This window comes from Egretta garzetta, unplaced genomic scaffold (assembly GCF_000687185.1).
Source record: "Egretta garzetta isolate BGI_Z169 unplaced genomic scaffold, ASM68718v1 scaffold71, whole genome shotgun sequence".
Taxonomy (NCBI): domain Eukaryota; kingdom Metazoa; phylum Chordata; class Aves; order Pelecaniformes; family Ardeidae; genus Egretta; species Egretta garzetta.
This window is the reverse complement of record NW_009258618.1, coordinates 867,711-885,929: the sequence shown is the minus strand read 5'-3', so window position 1 is coordinate 885,929 and position 18,219 is coordinate 867,711. Positions and strand designations below refer to the sequence as shown.

Here is an 18,219-nt window from a genome sequence, read left to right as displayed (position 1 = left end):
AGGACATCGTCCAGGCGGGGGTTGAATATCTCCAGAGAAGGAGACTCCACAGCCCCCCTGGGCAGCCTGTGCCAGGGCTCGGTCACCCTCAAAGTCGAGAAGTTCTTCCTCACATTCAACTGGAACCTCTGATGCTTCAGTTTGTGCCCATTGCCCCTTGTCCTGGCACTGGGCACCACTGGGAAGAGTCTGGCTCCGTCCTCGTGACACCCACCCTTCAGGTATTTGTAAGTATATTTGTAAACCCCAGAGCCGTCTGCCTGGAAGCCGGGCTGCAGACATGACTAATATTTAGCACATGCATCTCATCTTGCAGCTCCTGCTCAATGGCAGCCTAATTAGCAGGTGCGCTGGCGGTGCCTGTCGTTGGGCATGGGCAGGGCGGCTGGCCACACCGTCCCGGCAGCCGGGCTGGCAGCATTCAAGTCTTCATGAGCACCGAGGACCGATCTCGGGTCTGACGGCCACCACTGCAACTGCGCTGGGTGAGACCCCCCACCTGGACCTTGCTCCCCCCCGCCTACCGTGCTGAAGGGCATAATTTGGCCAAAAGCAACGCAGATTTACACAGAACCAAATATGAACCAGTCCTTCAGTTTTTCCAGTGACTTGAACTCAGTTCTACCAACAGGGTTGTAATTTGGGGTAATTTCCTTCCCACAGAGCTGTCCTTGGGTCCCTGCTCCGCCACAAGCACCTCTGCTCTTCTCCGTCTTTACAAACAGGCCTAAAAACCAGCCCAGAAACCTCTTCAGCCTTCTTTGGATCCACTCCAGCCACCATTGAGTTTCCATTTTACCAGTCGATATTTTTGAAAGGCTACAGATTAGAGGGATGGTGCCATTTTCTGGACTGATTTGCCCAGTGTATCCAATTTCTCAGCTGTATTTAGCTGCTGTCAGCAGTGCATCAGCCACCACAACACCCCGGCTAGGAACACAATGCCTGGGGTGCAGAAGAGCTTCCCGCGGTGTTTTTCAGCTGTGTTTTTAGCAGGAGGTTTTTTGCTTATGAAATAAACTTTCTCATGAAGCAAGTGAGAGAGACAAGGCAAAGTCACGCCGGATTCAAGGTCATTCAGCCTCGCAGCTGATGTTTCAAAGCATGGAACAAATGCAGCCCGCGCTCTTCCCAGCATTAGAGCTGCCGGTGCTGGTAGCAGACATTGTTCTCCAGGGAAATAAGTAGCGCGAGAAGGGCGATTATTTCGACAGGACAGAGGCTGGGTGAGTCCTGGTACTCACCATCAAACCTGTTCATTCCAGCTTCGCGTGGAGATCGTGTCCAAACACAACCCCGTGTTTCACTTCCGACACAATGGTCAGAGGGACACTCGTGCCATTTAAAAATAAAAATCCTTTTTGTTCCCAAACAAAGGAACACGGGGACATTTGGGAAAGTCTGACCGAGTCCTGATTGAACAAGAACCGTGATTACTGTTCCTAGCAAGAGGCAATCGTTACCTTTTCACAATGCTTTGCTGCTCTGCGGTGATTTATAGTCCCAAAGAGGTTTATACACGTCTACCATTCTGCCATGAGGAGTTAACATCTCCCACAGTCGCTCAGGATGCTCAGGGTTTTACCCCTAAACTGTGTTCGTAGGGGAGCGTTGGGCTTGGGGATCCCCCAGCATGAGATGCCCTGGCCCCTCCGGCGTAGGAAAATACAGAAAATAAATGGAGGGGGAGGCTGTGGGCAGTGTGCATCTCTCCAGCCCCCCGGAGGGATGATTACGTGATCAACGGGAACCGACGTGCAAGACACATTAAGCCTGAGATTAAATCGTAACATGCAAAAGCGCGTGCTAACCACTGTGAAAGTCGCAGCCAAGCAAGCGCGTTCACGAGGGCCCCCAGCCCCGGCCCCGCCACTCGCGTTCCACCCGCAGCAGCAAACAGAAGAGCTGCGTAGCCTTTTAATTTTGCTGTCATTTTATGGAAGCAGAGCTGATTTCTCCTGGCAAGACACTGTCCCCTTTCCGACTCAGCCCGCCGGTGCTGCCAGGGCAGAGCTCTGCCCCTTCTATTTAAGCATCAACACCTGCAGCCCCGCGCTTGGAAGACGCGTGGTGTACAAAACACGGCCAGGAAAGCATCCCCAGCAGCAGCCTTGATGGTAAACACAGCTGCTCAGGGAGATTTAAAATAATTAAAAAAAAAAGGTTGCAAGGTGTTATACTTCTTAAAAAAAAAATAAATTATAAGATCTTTTAAAAAAAAAAAGGATGATAAAGCTGTTTCAAAATACCAGTGCAGTTCACCTGCAGTTGTTTAATCTGTGTGGAAGGGGGATGGATGGCAGGAGGGAAGCCAAAGCAGCGAGGTGATGTCCTGGCACCCGGGACATTCAAACCAGACCGAGAAACACACCGCAGCATGGGGGTCAGGGCAGGGGGTGCAGGACCCGGTCCAGTTCTGAAAGTCTCCTTGTACCTCCCAAGCAAACCCAAGGGCTCCTTCCCCCACACCTGCCATTCTAACAGGACTTTTTCTTCTTTTTTTGGGGGTGGAAAATGCAAAAAACAAGGAGAGGTGCTCATTTCTTGCCCTCTTAAAGTCCCTGATGCTGAAGGTCAATCTCAGCTGAGGCCTCACCCAATCCCGGCTCCGGAAATGCAAACATCCAGTGATTTTCTCCCACGCCAAAGGGGCCAAATGATAGGCGTAAAATCTGGTGTGGTTACCAATTTGGAGATCTTTGGGTAGTTTCAGTGCTTGTCCTTTAGCAGCGGGATGGCAGCACAGCTTGCCCTGCAGTTTTTGGAGTGGGCAGTGTCAGGGGAACATTTTTGCTGTTGACCCCGGTGGGTTTTTTTGTAGGACTGGGGTGGGAGCAGTGGACGGAAGCGGCGGGGAAAATGAAGATGAGAAAATTAAACAGCGCGAGGAGGAAATGGAAGCGAAAGATTTTGCAAGGAAGCCTGGACCAGGCCACGATTAAACCATGGGAGCGACTCCAGTTGCAGGGAAAGGGAGGGTTTAGATGCATTTTCCTGGGGAGGGGGAGAGGGGTCAGGGCTGGCCGGTCCCTTGGTCCCCGAGTCGTCGCCGGGGATGCCACCGGCGCGGTGGGGCAGGACCTGCGTGGGTTAGAGAAAATGACAGCATTTAAATGTTCCTCCGGTTCCCCCCCCCTCCTTCTCGCAGGGGTTGATGCAGTTTTACAGCATCAAATTGTTTACAGAGAGGGGAAAAAATAAAGGGCGTCCTTTGTTGACATTTTTGGGGGGGGGGAGGTGGAATGAAAAACTTCGGTCACGGTACAGACGTGAAGTCAGGCAATCGATGCTGGTTTTTGCAGCAGCGGCAGGGGGTTTTGCCCCAGTCAGGTCTTCTGGGTGCACGCAGCCCACAGCCCACAGCCGAGGTGTAGTCATTCTCGTTTCGCCTCTCTTTACGCAGGGTTTTCTTTAATCTCCCCGAAAAAAAAAAAGTACAGAAGCCAACTGCAGCTTTCTGAATGTTGTGCTGTCCAGGGTGCTCCCACTCCGGGACCCCAGCCTCATTGCAGAAAAAAAAAGATCTGCGGGTGGGGAGGGAGCTGTTTGGGGGGGTGGGGGGTGGGCTGCTCCTCTTACATTCCCGGATTCAGGTTGTTCATTGCACAAGCAGCAGAGTTAACTCTCAGCAACGTGACCTTACTGGCACGTGAGGTTTGTCATCGTCCGAGGAGACAGGGACATCGTGGGAAGCTCAGGGTGAGGCGGGCAGGGGAAGAAGGGAATGGAGCATCTTAACATACGGTCCAGAGAGTCAGGCAAATGCTGTCTCAACTTCCAGACTGCAAATACTCTTTGAGTGCTGCACGAGACCCGGCGGCGCCCGTGTGGATTGGGATGGCCGTGGGCGTCTGAACCGGTGGCTGCGTGTGGCAGCTGCTCGCTCTTCACACACAACAGCAAAGCAAAGCATCAGCCGGGCACGCTGTGGCCCCGGGCTCAGGAAGGGCTCTCAGGGCTCGCCGACATGCCACTGCTCCACTTTTGTTATTCAACTGCCAACCGGTGCACTTGTGGTGTAATACAGAAATTCCCTCTAATCTGCAAAAATACCACTAGACAGCATAAATGTTTTCTCTGGGAAAATGAGGTCTTTTCATCAGGCTCAGGAGAGGATGGCCAGTGAGCAGCGGGTGGTGAAAGAGGAATGGCTGTTCCGTCTCCCGGCAGAGAAAGTGCTGAATAATTGCAGAATCAGGCCCAGCAGCGCTGGAGTGATTCTGCAGCCGAGGTACCACCCTGGAGCCTCCAAGAGTGTGCTGAGTTTTGCTTATGTCTTTATTTCTTTTAAGTGGCAATTGCCCTGGGAAAACCCCAGAGGAGATTCAACACAGTCGACACAATCATTTCGTAACACGGGAGGCTGATCTCACCTGTGAGGTGGAGGAGTTTCACCTGGGATGGTGCTAGGGTGATGCAGGGCCGGACTGGTGGCTGCTGGGGGAAGGTGAGGACACCTCCTTCGCAGCCCAAAGCAAACCACGTTAGAACTGGGTGCAGGCTGCTTTTAGGACGGCTCCCATCATTGCGGGGATGCCGGTACTGCCAGGAGAAGGGCCATGGGCACCCTGAGCACCGCAGGGGTCTTGTCGCCCCAGGATCCATTCCTGAAAGTCATTTCAGATGAGACCAACGTGCTGACAAGGGACAGCCCAGACCAAAGCACGGCAGTGGGAGGTGGCAAGGGAGGCAGCAGTGGTTCCCAGGGGATGGTCCGGCGCAGGCTGGCGAGGTTGGTGCTTGCACCGTGCGGTGTGAGCCGCTGGCGCTGCGGGGCCCCTCAGGGCTGTAAAGCAGCAGTAACGCACACAGCTCACCTGCAAAGGGGACGAAGCCAATTCTCGTCCGCACGTTACAGCCCGGTCCTGCAAACGGAGCAGTGTGACAATACAAAACGCAAAGGAGGAAGAGGAATGGGGGCCTTGCTGGTGCACGCTCCCCTTCCCTGACCAGGGCCTTGGAAGTGGAGGAGCCAAACATGAAATAAAACTGGTGGCCGGCAGCTGGGAGCTGCCAAATGTCTGGGCCCTCGAGCTTTGCACACTGTGCAAATAACGGGGGATTTGAGGGCGGCCGCAGGGACAGATTTTTGTGACCGTGAGGCTGCCCCACCGTCAGGAGCCGGGCTGAGTGTCCATCTTGGGAGAAGCACCTCCGGAGCCCCCAGCCCTGATCTTATCTCCTGTCCCACCGCAGCCTCTGCTCCCTTTCTCCAGAGGGGGTTTTGGGAAGGGGTGACAGTTACCTGTGTGCTGATGGAGGGTGGGTGTTGACATCCCTCATTTGTCACCCATCTGCTCCAGGTACAGCCCACTGATGGGGGAGAGCAGGGCAGACTCCAGGCTGGCACCAAAACCAGTTCCCAACCCCCTCTGAACAGCTACGGCATCCGAGCACAGAGCCTGCACCCGGGGCAAGGAGTCCCCCAGGAGCAGGGGGGGAACAGCTTCCGATCAGGCAAGGCGCCCGGCAGTGAGGCAGAAACAAGCAGTCTATTGGGAAACATTCTGGAAATAAAGGTAAGAAGAAAACTATAAAACTGAGAAAAAGATTGAAAAAAATGTCGCCCAAGTACGGCAAAGCGCAGCTTTTGCTTCATGCCATTTCTTTTATCAAGCGCCTTTCCATTTAGCAGCTCAGCTTATGCCTAAAGGAGGAGCAAACCTGGGTCTTTCACTCTGCTGCCATCTTAAGCATCCCCTGCAAAACCCATGGCTCTGCTTGGCTGTATTGGCAGCGCACCTTTGTCAGCTTGGGTTTGTAATTTTGGGATCTGTGTGTTTTCATGGCAGGGCAGGGATGCTGCAGGTGTCCAGCAAGAGGCAGCTCTTCCAGCCGACCACATCCCCATCCCCATCCCTGTCCCCATCCCCGTCCCCATCCCCATCCCTGTCCCTGTCCTGGTCCCCGTGTTCCCGCTGGCAGGTACCCCCGTGGGGCCGTGGGACGGAGCAGCGCTTGCAAAGAACCAGTCCCATAGCTTTGACATCGGGGAAGAAACATTCTGAATCAGTTTAAAACATAGCTTAAAAATAGTTTAATCTCATTTTCCTCCGCATGGCCTGAATCTAACTTAAAAAGGGGAAACTGCTGCCCTTCAGCGCGGTGTTTTTACACTTGGTGAGCTGGGGAGATAAAGGGAGCTGGAAGCACTCTAATCTCTGCTTAAAACTGATTTGGAGCTGGTCTTCCCTTCCTAGCGCAGCACCTTCCCATGGCTGTCGCTTGCAAGCATGCTGTGACTTTGCAAGAGCACTCTCAGGTCGGGTGCGCTGTGTGGTGGGGGGGGGCTCCTGGGGGGTGGTCGGTGGCTCTGGTGGCTTCTTGCTGGAGGGTTTTTTGGTGGCCTTGGGTGGCTTCTCCTTGGGCTTTTTGGAGCCTTTTGGGGGTTTTTCGGAGCCTTTTGAGGGTTTTTCGGAGCCTTTCGGGGTTTTTTCTGAGCCTTTCGGGGGCTTCTCCTTGGGCTTCTTGGGGGGCTTGTCCTTGCCCCTGTCCCTGTCCTTGTCCCTGTCCTTGTCCCTGTCCTTGTCCTTGTCCCCATCCCTGTCCCCGTCCCTGTCCTTGTCCCCATCCCCATCCCTGTCCTTGTCCCCGTCCCCATCCCCATCCCTGTCCCTGTCCTGGTCCCCGTGTTCCCGCTGGCAGGTACCCCCGTGGGGCCGTGGGACGGAGCAGCGCTTGCAAAGAACCAGTCCCATAGCTTTGACATCGGGGAAGAAACATTCTGAATCAGTTTAAAACATAGCTTAAAAATAGTTTAATCTCATTTTCCTCCGCATGGCCTGAATCTAACTTAAAAAGGGGAAACTGCTGCCCTTCAGCGCGGTGTTTTTACACTTGGTGAGCTGGGGAGATAAAGGGAGCTGGAAGCACTCTAATCTCTGCTTAAAACTGATTTGGAGCTGGTCTTCCCTTCCTAGCGCAGCACCTTCCCATGGCTGTCGCTTGCAAGCATGCCGTGACTTTGCAAGAGCACTCTCAGGTCGGGTGCTTAAATGGAAATAAATTCCAGGTGGAGACTAAGCATATCAATGACCCCCGCCAAACCATGAACAGAGATAAAGAAGCGCCAAAATCAGCCATTCGGTATCTTTAACCATACTCAGGTAGGAAAGCAGAGCTTTTACCCCGCGTGTGCTCCTGAAACCCTAAGTGTGAGTCTCAACGTTGCCATCAGGAAAAAAAAAAAAAAGGCTAAAATTCATCCTCAGGGAACAATATAAAAAGAACTAATAATTCTTCCAGTGATGTCAGGTTGATGAGCAGCCCGCAAAGACCTGCACGACAAACTGGGCCCCCTCCATGGCTGGTGTCAGCCTGCGGGGGGGAGCCCATGCTGCGCGTTTGGCCGGTGCAGTCGTAAGCAGCAGAGCAAACAGGGGCCGCAGGGCGCGCGGCCGGTCAGGTCCAGCTGGGCTGGATTTTGCCCAGTGCCGTGTAGGTGTGTTTTAAATTTTAATCTAATCTAAATCTTTTATTGGATTTCTTAAAAGGCGGAAAATATTTACTAGTTTGCCTCGCTAGTCTCTCAAGATTGAAATGTATTTTGACAGTACCGTTTTATAAAGCAGAGACCCATCCTGAGGCTGTGCCTTGAGATGGGTTTGTGTTCACACCCGGCAGCAGTGGCTCGGACGGAACGGCCACCTGATTCACGTCTTCCCCTCAGCCGCGGGTAATTAAGCAGAGGCTAAGGTCGTTGCTCCTGTTTTCATTATAGTCCTGCCCAAAAGCCAGCAAGCATCTGACGCAACATAAGCTCCATCTGCGAATAAACCCTTCCACAGGCCACGGTGGGTGGGACCCTCTGTGGCACGAGTTCGGGGAGGATGAGCTGACGGTGCGCTGGTGGGTTGGGGTCCAGGAGGTCCGAGTCCCAGGACACGTGTTCCGTGGAGGACAAACCGCTTTCACACAAGGGTAGGGCCTGCCCTCAGATCCTGGAGGGAGCAGCTGGAATTCCTTCTTTGCAAAGCATTGAGACCTCATGGTGTTAGGCTACATCTAAATCACATGCAATAGGGCGTGCAGTGAGAACCATCACCTCCCTCTGCATCATGGAGTGAGACTTCATAAAATCTATTGGGTTTATACTTTTGTCAAACCCTGTATATCTTATTCCAGAGATTTTGCAGATCCGGGCAATAACTCAATGACTCAGTATTACTTTTTTTTTCCTTTTTTTTGGAAAAGTAAGGACGCAGTTGCTCCCACTCCACAAGAGCCCTGTGTGCACCTTTCCACCTCCTTTTGTACCTTTGGTGGTCTACCTACCAGTAATGTCGTGGCGATCCAGGTTCTGCATTGCTGAGTACTGCTCCGTATTGAAATATTGCTGCATTATTTCAGCGCTCGCTCTCCCAGGATGCCGAGTGATACGCAGCATTAATCTTTAATTCTGTTCTCCTATGGCTGAAATCTGAAAAATGGTCTGAGCAGCTGATTCGGGTTTGTTTCGAAATCCTGCCTCGGGATATTAAGATTTAGTAACACAAGCTCTCACCTTAAAATAGCAGCACAAAATGTTCTATTTACTCACAATATGAATGTCAAATATGCAGCATCCCTCACATGAGCCGTGGAAGCATACCGATAGTATCTGAGAGACAAAGGCATTTGGTGGAAAAAACCCAATCCGTTCTCCTTTCTCCGGCGGGCAGCGGCACCGACAGCATTCCTGGTCCTGGGAAAGGTGCTGCTGCTTCCAGGTCCTCTTCTCCTGCCCCCTCCGACAGCTTGATGTGCTGGAATACTTTTCACTTTTAAGAAAAATTGCCTTAGCTTGAATACTAAACACTGTTAGCCTGAATTCTACCCAAAACCAGCTCATCTGTGTACTGCTTGGTCCATCTAGTGTTGGCAGAGGTTTCGGGCAGCGCTAGAGGTGTACCGGCTCGCACACAAAACGCTGCCTTCCTAAAAAAATTGTCTCATTATTTACTGCAATGTCCACACAGCCCGGGGGCCAGCACCCTGTAAGTCACTGCAGGCAGAGCCACGTCCAGCAGGTCCCAGTCACTTAACTCTTGTGGGGACAGAAGGGACCCCTGAAGGGACACAACAAAAACATTTGCCGCTTTTGGAACCGCAAAGCACAAACCTCCCCCTGGCAGCCTCTCAGGAGGTGGGGGGGTCCCTGCTGTTTCACTGCCAGGGTGTGACCCTGCAGGACACCCGCTCTGACTTACTCCTGGGTTATAAAACCACGGTTGTGCCATCACATAACTGCCCCAGGTCTGTTTCGCTGGCAGTACAAGGACCCCTGGCGTAATACAACCCTTGCCTCTCAACACCATGGTTTTGCTGTTTTTTCTCCCGCTTGCAGACAGCAGCATGAACCTGAAGAAGTATTTCATTCGGGCGCTGCACCGCCTGCAGAAGGGCCCTGGCTACACCTACAAGGAGCTGCTGGTCTGGTACTGCGACAACACCAACACCCATGGCCCAAAGCGCATCATCAAGGAGGGGCCAAAGAAGAAATTAATCTGGTTCTTCCTAACGCTGCTCTTTGCCTCGCTGGTCTTCTGGCAGTGGGGTATCCTCATTAACACCTACCTCTCCTATAACGTCACGTCATCTCTCTCCATTGGCTTCAAGACCATGAAGTTCCCAGCAGTCACCGTCTGCAATGCCAACCCTTTCAAGTAAGTTTTTCTCCACCTAATTTACCCGGTCGTGCTTTAACACCACCAGTTACATGGCTAGTGTAGGGTGCTGGGGAGCCGCTCCTCCCGCAGATACCATGTCAGGAGCATCAGTGGCAATGAGCCTTTGCTCCCCCAGTGGCCCTAAAAATCAAATAAAGGAGGGCAACGTAAAGGCGGACGGCTCAGGTCCAGAGTGGGGTTCATGTGCCTGCAAGCTTGCCTGGTTTCCCTCACTGTATCAGTTAATCTAATGATGGTTATTGCCTCCCTGTAAACCTCCCCTGGCTCAGGGAAAACTCGAAGTTCAACTCACTTGTTACAACCAAAATCAGCCTCTTGATCTTTCCCCACAATTCCTTTCTTTCTCCTTCCTCACCGTGAACGCACCTCTTATCGCTTACACCCAGGCCATTAAGAGCTGGCTAAACAGCAGTATCAGCTGGGAGCTGCAGTGATAGAACCCCATCCTCATTTCAAAGGAGTAACTGATTTTTGTTAAGAGTTGCCTCCAATTTATATTCATGCGATAGTGTAGCCCAAGGCAAGATGCTCTCGACTGACCCACAGGAATTAGTTTGGTGGATTTTCGTCTCTGCTTGCTAGAGATGTTCTGTGTAAACTGTAGTGAATTACTGAAATACAGCCAATTTGGTTCTGCACTGACCAAACGCCGCTCGCTGCCGTAGCACTCTCGGTTTATCCTCCCGCTGGTTTTCTGCCCGGTTGCAGGCTGCTGGGACACCCGTGTCCGAGCTGGCCATGCTCTGCATGGAGACTCTCGTTGTTCTCCAGCAAAGCTGTAAGCAGTGATCAGAGGTCCCAAGGAAGGTCCACACCAGCAGAGCGGCCACTGCACGTCCCCACTGCCTTGACATCACCTGGTAACCACCCTTTGTCCTGCAGATACTCAAAGGTGAAGCATCTGCTGAAAGAACTGGACAGGCTCATTGAAGCAGCGCTGGAGCGGATCCTGCAGCCCGCACCGGGGAACAGCAGCGAGAACGCCTCCCTGCCGCTCGACCTGGAGCTCTGGCACCAGATACCCCTGGTCCTCATCGACGAGCACGACAAAGACAACCCCATCATCCTGGACATCTTTGAGAGCTACCAGGCTGCTGGGGACAACCAGACTGCTGGGGGCAACCAGACTGCTGGGGGCAACCAAACTGCTGTGGGCAACCAAACAGCTGGGGGCGACCAGACAGCTGCAGGGAATGAAACAGCCACAGGGAGCCATACGGCTGTGGGCAACCAAACTGCCATGGGCAACCAAACGGCTGCTCCACTCGCCCCAGCCCACACAACATCAGAAGAGAAGAAGTACAAGCTGGCAGTGAAGCTGGTGAGAGGGGTCCCATGGGAGGCAGCCGGGAGGGGCGAGGGATGGGCAGCGCTGGGTGCCTCGGCAGGGGTGCAACGTGGAAACCGGTCTCTCCCCCCCACCAGCTGCCTGGAGCCGCTCTGCCTCGGGGCTCTGGCCTGGCTGCATCGGGGCCGGGGGCTGCCCATGCTGGTGGCATCCTAGGTGCAGGGCAGTTTGCAAGTTAGGACGTGTTATTTCAAGGCTTTGGGGCTGTCTTCTTGGGTTTTTTTGAGGAAGGCAGCGCAGAGGTATTTTAAGATGTTTTTAAAATTTCAGAGGGGGGTTCTGATCCCCTGCATCTTACAGAGCCAGACATCCAGCTGAAGCTGATGGATTTCTGCACGAGGCCTGCAGCAAGATCATAGCCTAAATATATTTCCTTAAATTATAGAATCACAGAATTGTTTGGGTTGGAAAAGCCCTTTAAGCTCACCAAGCCCAACTGTTACCCTAACCCTGCCATCCCACCACTAAACCCTGGCCCTAAGTACCACGTGAATTAATGGAAACCCAGCTGGGAGCCATGCTAAGTTAGTCCGCAGTGAATGTGGGTAGCTGCATAGCATCAGTAAGATCAGCAGGTTCCATGTGGAAAAAGGGACCAGCAGCGCGTAGCAGCCTGGCACTGCAGCGGGATAGCAGAGCGGATCCTGCCAGCAGGTCCGTCGGCTCTGGCGAGGGGGATGCTGCAACACCGGGCGGCAGCAGGCAGTAACCGAGCTGTGCGCAGGGTCGGTCAGTGGAGCCTGCCTGCAGCGCAGAGAACGATGCTGTGCATCCTCCGGGGTTGCCCAGCGCAGTCCTGCTACGGGATGAGCTGGGGCAGAGCTGGGGCAGAGCCGGGGCAGAGGTGCTCCGCACATGCTCCCTGCTGCCTTCACCTCTCCCTCCGGTCTGGCACCCAAAATGCTGGGGAGAGGCTGCAGCTGCTGCGCCTGCCCCTCTTCCACTGCGGTCCCCAGTGCAGAGGCACAGGGTGGTCTCGCACCCTGCACCCTCTGCTCCCCCAGAGGCTTCAGGGACCCTGCCTGGCCAGACCCTGGAAGCTGGGGCAACTCCGGCCTTAAAGAATTGGCCAAAAAGTGACATTTTCTGTAAGATTGTGGAGGTAACGCTGGGACCGATGGAGAATCTTGCCCGCAGCTGGGGAGTCTCCCTGGGGAGGGACCCGTCTGGAAGCCCATGCAGATGTGGCACCAGCCGCGGCTCCCATCTGGCCATACCTCCCTTCGTTCCCCCGGGAGCAGTGGGCAGGGCTGGTGCCCAGCCGAGCACCCGTGACCTCCCTGCTGCGCGTCCCCAGTGCAGCCACCCGGGCTCCGACAACTGCACCTACAGGAACTTCACCAGCGCAGCGCAGGCGGTGACCGAGTGGTACATCCTGCAGTCCACCAGCATCCTCGCCAAAGTCCCGCTGCAAGAGAGAATCAGGATGGGCTACCAGGCAGAAGACATGATCCTGGCGTGTCTTTACGGGGCCGAACCCTGCAACTACAAGTAGGTGCATACCCAGCTGCCTGCCCTTCCCTGTCACAGGGCATGAAAGGCACGACAGACTTTTTCTTTTCTCTTTTCAGGGTGTACATCAGTTAATAAAGAGATTTCTGCTGGTCCTTACCTCTAACAGCATTTCCCAGAGGGGTTCTGGATGTGATTGTGGATAAAACAGGCTATTTTAGGATAGCTCTGGCTTGACTTTTAGTTTTGGATGGGCCATTTTGCTGACATATCGAGACTAATGGTGTCAATGGGACCCTCCCAGGGTATTTATGCAGTGATGCCCAGCACAGCAGTGCAGCCCCCAGTTACAGCCTCCCCGGCTCCCCAGGCTGCGAGGGGTCCTGCCCCTCCTGCAGCGGGGGCAACAGGGAATTACTATCAAAGAACGAGATGTAACACCAGCCAAAACCTGCTATCGTAGCCCAGATCAAGCAATTCTTGCCCTTGCCTGCGTGAGAGACGATTCCTTTGCATTCTGCAAAGCGTCACCCCCAGCGTCTGTGTCTCAGTGCACACCAGTACCTTGCTTTGCTTTTTTTTTTCCATCAGCAGATTGATTGAATCTCTATCAGCTGAAATTTCCATAGGGGCACTCCACAAACAATGCAGTTTGAAGTGAAGCCCAGACCTACCCACCAAGTGCCGGTCCTGCTAGGTGCATTACTTTAACAGCCCTTTAGACCCCCCCGAGAGTTACAGCTTCATGTGCATGATTCTTCCAGGAATTTCACCCAGATCTATCACCCAGACCACGGTAACTGCTACATCTTTAACTGGGGCATGGATGAAGAGGCTTTGAATTCTTCCAACCCTGGAGCCGAGTTTGGTAAGAGAGAGCTCTGCTAAGAAAGAAGGAGCTAAGGGAGCAGAAGTGCTGGGATTTAGTCTGCCTGATTTACCAGTTCTGTGTCCCTGGAGCACTACAGCAGGGAGCAATGATTTTCCAGGAGGGGAAAAGCCCCCAAAAGGGGAACGTGCCCCATAGAAACAAGCAATGTGACTACAGATGTTACTTGGCAGAAGTGTAACATCTGGATAGCCACAATATCTGAGGCAATGTCTGGACATTCATGCAGATATTTCCATCTTGCACATTTGCCAGTGTGCAAGGCTGCTGTGGCAGCCAGACCCCGGCTCTTCTCCCAAGGATGGAGATTTTTGTGCGCAGTGAAAAGAAAATAGACTCCTCTTTTTTTTCCCAAAGACTCATATTTTGAGACAATTCCTGTTCTGAGTGTTTTGTCTGGTGTCCCAGGGCTGAAGTTAATTCTGGACATCAGCCAGCAAGACTACATCCCCTACCTGTCATCTGCTGCCGGGGCCAGGCTCATGCTGCATCAACAGAAGAGCTTCCCCTTCCTGAAGGATCAGGGCATCTACGCGATGGCTGGGACGGAAACCTCCATCGGTGTGTTAGTGGTATGTCTGGCATTCCTCTAGAGCAGATCCTCTGAGCATAATGTTATCAGATGGGACTGCAACCAAGTTTGTTTTAAGTCTTGGCTGAACTGGCTTAAACCAAAAGCGTCAAGGTGTACACTAGCTGTGGGCCAGAACAGTTTATGGAGACTTTTATGTAACTGTCCTGGCAAAGTGTTTTATTGAAGCCAAAATATTGAGCTCAGATCATTATTCCCTCTTCCTTCAGCATGGCAGAAGGTGCCTTGCTAAAACACACGGCTCTTGAATACCCTCATCTGCCTCAATCCACCCAGGGAAAGGGGCTGCAGCTCCGTCAGCTCTGCTGCCTTTGATTTTTTTTTCAAAGCCAGCAGGGAGCACAGGGCTTGCAGAGTCTCTAGAGAAGGGGCACCAGGGACCGACCAGGGAGGAGCGTTGACCGCTCAAGTTTGCTGTTTTGGTTTTCTTCCAGGATGAGCTGGAACGGATGGGCTACCCCTACAGTGATTGCACCATGAACGGCTCTGATGTCCCAGTAAAAAATCTCTACAGCCAATATAATACGTCCTATTCCATACAGGTAAACCGCGTTTTAGAATCAAACAAAGCTGTTTAGGAAAAATCATCAAAGCAGTTAAAATCTTTGGCCAGTGTGCCAAGGATCATAGAATCATGGAATGCTCTGGATTGGAAGGGACATGTAGAGGTCACCCAGCCCAAGCCCCTGCAGGGAGCAGGGACACCTTGAACCAGACCAGGCTGCTCACAGCCCCGTCCAACCTGGCCTGGAATGTCCCCAGGGATGGGGCCTCCACCACCTCTCGGGGCAACCTGTGCCAGCGTTTCACCACCCTCATGGTAAAAGATTTCTTCCTTATATCCAGGCTAAACCTACTCTGCTTCAGTTTAAAACCATCACCCCTTGTCCTGTCACAGCCAGCCCTGCTAAAAAGATTGTCCCCACCTTTCCTCTGGGCCCCCTTTAAGCCCTGAACGGCCGCCATCAGCTCTGCCTGCAGCCTCCTCTTCTCCAGGCTGAACAACTCCAACTCTCCCAGCCCAGCCCCATAGCAGAGGGGCTCCAGCCCTTGGATCATTTCCATGGTCGCCTCTGGCCCTGCTCCAACAGGTCCATGTCCTTCTTGTGCTGAGGGCTCCAGAGCTGGACGCAGTACTCTAGGTGAGGTCTCACCAGAGCGGGACAGAGGGGCAGAATCCCCTCCCTTGCTGCTGGCCATGCTGCTGGGGATGCAGCCCAGGACAAGGTCAGCTTTCTGGGCTGCCAGCATATGCTGTCAGCTTATGTCCAGCTTTTCCTTCCCCAGCACCCCAGGTCCCTCTGGGCAGGGCTGCTCTCCATCCCTTCATCCCCCAGCCTGTGTGGGTACCAGGGGTTGCCCCCACCCAGGGACAGGACCTTGCACTTGGCCTTGTTGGACTTCATGAGGTTCACACATGACCCCACCTCTCCAGCTTGTCCAGGTCCCTCTGGGTGACATCCCATCCTTCTGGTGTGTCAGCCGCACCGCTCAGCTTGGTGTCATCTGCCAACTTGCTGAGGGTGCACTCAATCTCGCTATGTCATCGATGAAGATACCGGTCCCAGTACTGATGACTGGATGCATCAGCAGTGATAAAGTAGAAAGCATAACCCAAGCACAGGAACCTTCTTTTCTGGTACTAAACCAGCACTTGGGTCTGAACACTCAGTAGCTCCAGGTTTGGAAACGATCCCAGTGGATCCAGTTGAAAGTACCGTGCATCGTAGGAGCAAGACCTAATGGTGCAGGTATTAAAACTTGCATCTAAAGATAAGGAACATTGCTCTGGCAGGCAACACAGCTGAGCCTAATCTTTGGGTTTCATTCTCACACCAAAACAGCCTGTACGGCCAGGAAAGGGCATGAGCAGTTACTGTTCCCTTAGCCAGGTATGAAGTTTGTTTCATTTTGAGAGGGATGAAAATGGTAACCTGCAGACAAAAAAGCGAGTATTTTTACCTCCACCCGTGAGCGCTGATCCTTTCCTTGTGCCCTGTCACCTCGGAGCTCGGCTCCCCAAAGCAGATGGCTCCCACACATCCTGAAAACCAGGCAAAGCGACAGCAGGGTGCGCCTGGGCCCCTTGGTCCCTTAAAAACCCCTGGTTCTTCAGTTTTCCCTGCTTTTGGCTCCCGGAGCAGCCCTGGTGGCCGTCAGGCACTGGTCGGTCACTGCCCCGGCTCGGAGGGCAGAACAGCAGTGCCAGCCAAGGAGACCTCATGCTCCTGTCCCCGCTCCCTCCCTGCACTGGTTTCCCTAGGAGGTGCTGGGGGCCCCTGGAGCCCGAGGGTGACAGAGCCAGAAGGCAGCCCCCTCCATCAGTGCAGTGGCGAGCATCTGGAATGGGTCGACACCCCCGATAGCTTTGGCTGATGCCAGTTCCTTAATAATGTAGGAAACACTGGGGAAATACTTCTTCCAGAACGCCCAGCGGGGAGCACAGGGCTCACTGTCCTCCCCCGGGGGCCCGACCTGCTCCCGGAGGGCTGCAGGCACAGGGATGGCCCCACGCTCCTCCTCCTCCTCCAGGAGGCTGCAGAGCCGTTTTTCTCCTTTAAAGAGAATAACTGCTCATGCCGTGCCATTAAGGCCATTAATTTCTTTTTCAGCTGTGAGAATACCATTTTTCCCCTACAGTTTCCATGCTTGGCTGAAATCTTTTAATTATAGGTAGATCAAGCAGCAAGGGCTCGACTCTAGTCATTACCCACATCCAACAGGCTGACTTCCCCGAACTCGGGGGGTCACTGAGCAATCGCCACGGCTGTGTGTGCCGCTGTAACCGGGATGGCAAAGCTGCTCCGTCCTGCGGTGTGAACGGCGGCGGCAACTCTGGGAAGCTTTTGCCAAGACGTTAATGTGATGCTTTTCATGAGACAGGCTAGCTCCTGCTGCTCCGGGCGGATAAAAGCTACCGGAGAACTGCTGCACTCCGCATTTTAGCCATGGCATTGCTCTCGTGTGTAAAGCAGCTCCTATTTTGCGCACATGAGTAGTATTACGATGGGAGAGGAATATACAGGAGGGATTCCGCTCCTGAACACCCCTATTCTTTTTATCCCTTTGCTCTTTAAGGGAATTGAGTCATTTTTCACCCTGGAAATGCCTGCTTGTTTTGGAGAGGAAACGAAGACAGACCTTTGCCTTTTCTTCACTTTAATGTTGGGATGAGAAAGTTGAGCGTAAACCTTGAATCTGTAGAAAAATCGAGGGCAAATGCTGAGCGCCAGTTAATTTGTAACAGGCCGTAACACAAGGGAGCAGCATTTTCTGGAGGGTGAGGTCTGGCAAGAAGGGAAGCGGCTGCGCCATTTGGGGGGTTCTTTACAAAGGCCTGAAGCATACACCCCGGACGAGTGGGAGGGCTTAGGTCTGGCAGGGGTATTTTGTATTTCAGCCTTTATATGATTATAACAATCGCAGCACTTTACCCGAGTTTTTAAGACGCTTGTATAACGTTTAAGCAAATACTTGAAATGATTGCATTATTACTTAGAAGTTGCTAAATGCTGACCGGGGTTCTACGTCCACAAAATTCACGTCACCTCAGAGACCTCTCAGCAAAATCAGGCTCTTCCCTCGCTCCCCCGTTGCAGTGAACGCTGTAAGCGTTTCGAATCACACCGAAATCCTCTGGCTGTTCTACCTAGCTGGAGCTGTTAAATTTAATTACCTTTTCATAGACTTTGTTATTGCTTTGTGCACCGCTTCATCCCGAATCCCGCTCCAGTCTCAGATGATTAACTTCATGCCTCGCTGAGCTAATGGCAGCGCCGCAGCCCGGCTCGCACGCTGCCGAAGCTGCGGCTGCAGTCCTCTCCAGGAGAGAAGCAGATGCCCAGATAAGATAATGCAGATTTCTAAAACCTGCTCTTTATGTCGAAGTATTTTTAGAGTCCCGGCTTTACCGTGGAAACCAGCCCTCTGTCACTAGGCCATATAACGCCCGGAGACAACAGCAGTGTATGCAGGTGTAACAGAACATTTTTATTCCTTTTTGGAATAGTTAAGAATTTTATTCCTTTTTGGTAACTCCACGTTACTTCCATAAGGCCTAAAATAGTCAAGAAATTAGCAGTTTCTTGTGCGACTGGGAGCGGGCACCGGGCTCCCTTCCGCTCCCACGAGGTGACTTCCCAGGGGCAGCTCACAGCTAGGGTGGCCCTTCAAGCCCCCAGGAGCGGCAGGACAAATGCACGGCAAAGACAACCGTACCTGTGGTGCAGCTGCACACGGGGCCGCTCGTCCACCCCGCCTCGTCTCACCG

General features: G+C 53.1%; 1 protein-coding gene across 1 annotated transcript in view; it reads left to right on the top strand.

Moving 5' to 3' along the window:
- The first annotated feature begins 5,441 nt into the window (after positions 1-5,441).
- The window catches only part of SCNN1B (sodium channel epithelial 1 subunit beta), an 18,788-nt gene continuing 6,010 nt past the window's right edge, over positions 5,442-18,219 (top strand). Inside the window, exons 1-7 of the mRNA XM_035903547.1 lie at positions 5,442-5,519; positions 9,326-9,644; positions 10,551-10,989; positions 12,314-12,507; positions 13,233-13,336; positions 13,766-13,929; positions 14,384-14,491. Of these exons, the coding sequence (XP_035759440.1) occupies positions 9,334-9,644; positions 10,551-10,989; positions 12,314-12,507; positions 13,233-13,336; positions 13,766-13,929; positions 14,384-14,491 (1,320 nt within the window). The 5' untranslated portion in view covers positions 5,442-5,519; positions 9,326-9,333. The remainder of the gene's footprint in view (positions 5,520-9,325; positions 9,645-10,550; positions 10,990-12,313; positions 12,508-13,232; positions 13,337-13,765; positions 13,930-14,383; positions 14,492-18,219) is intronic.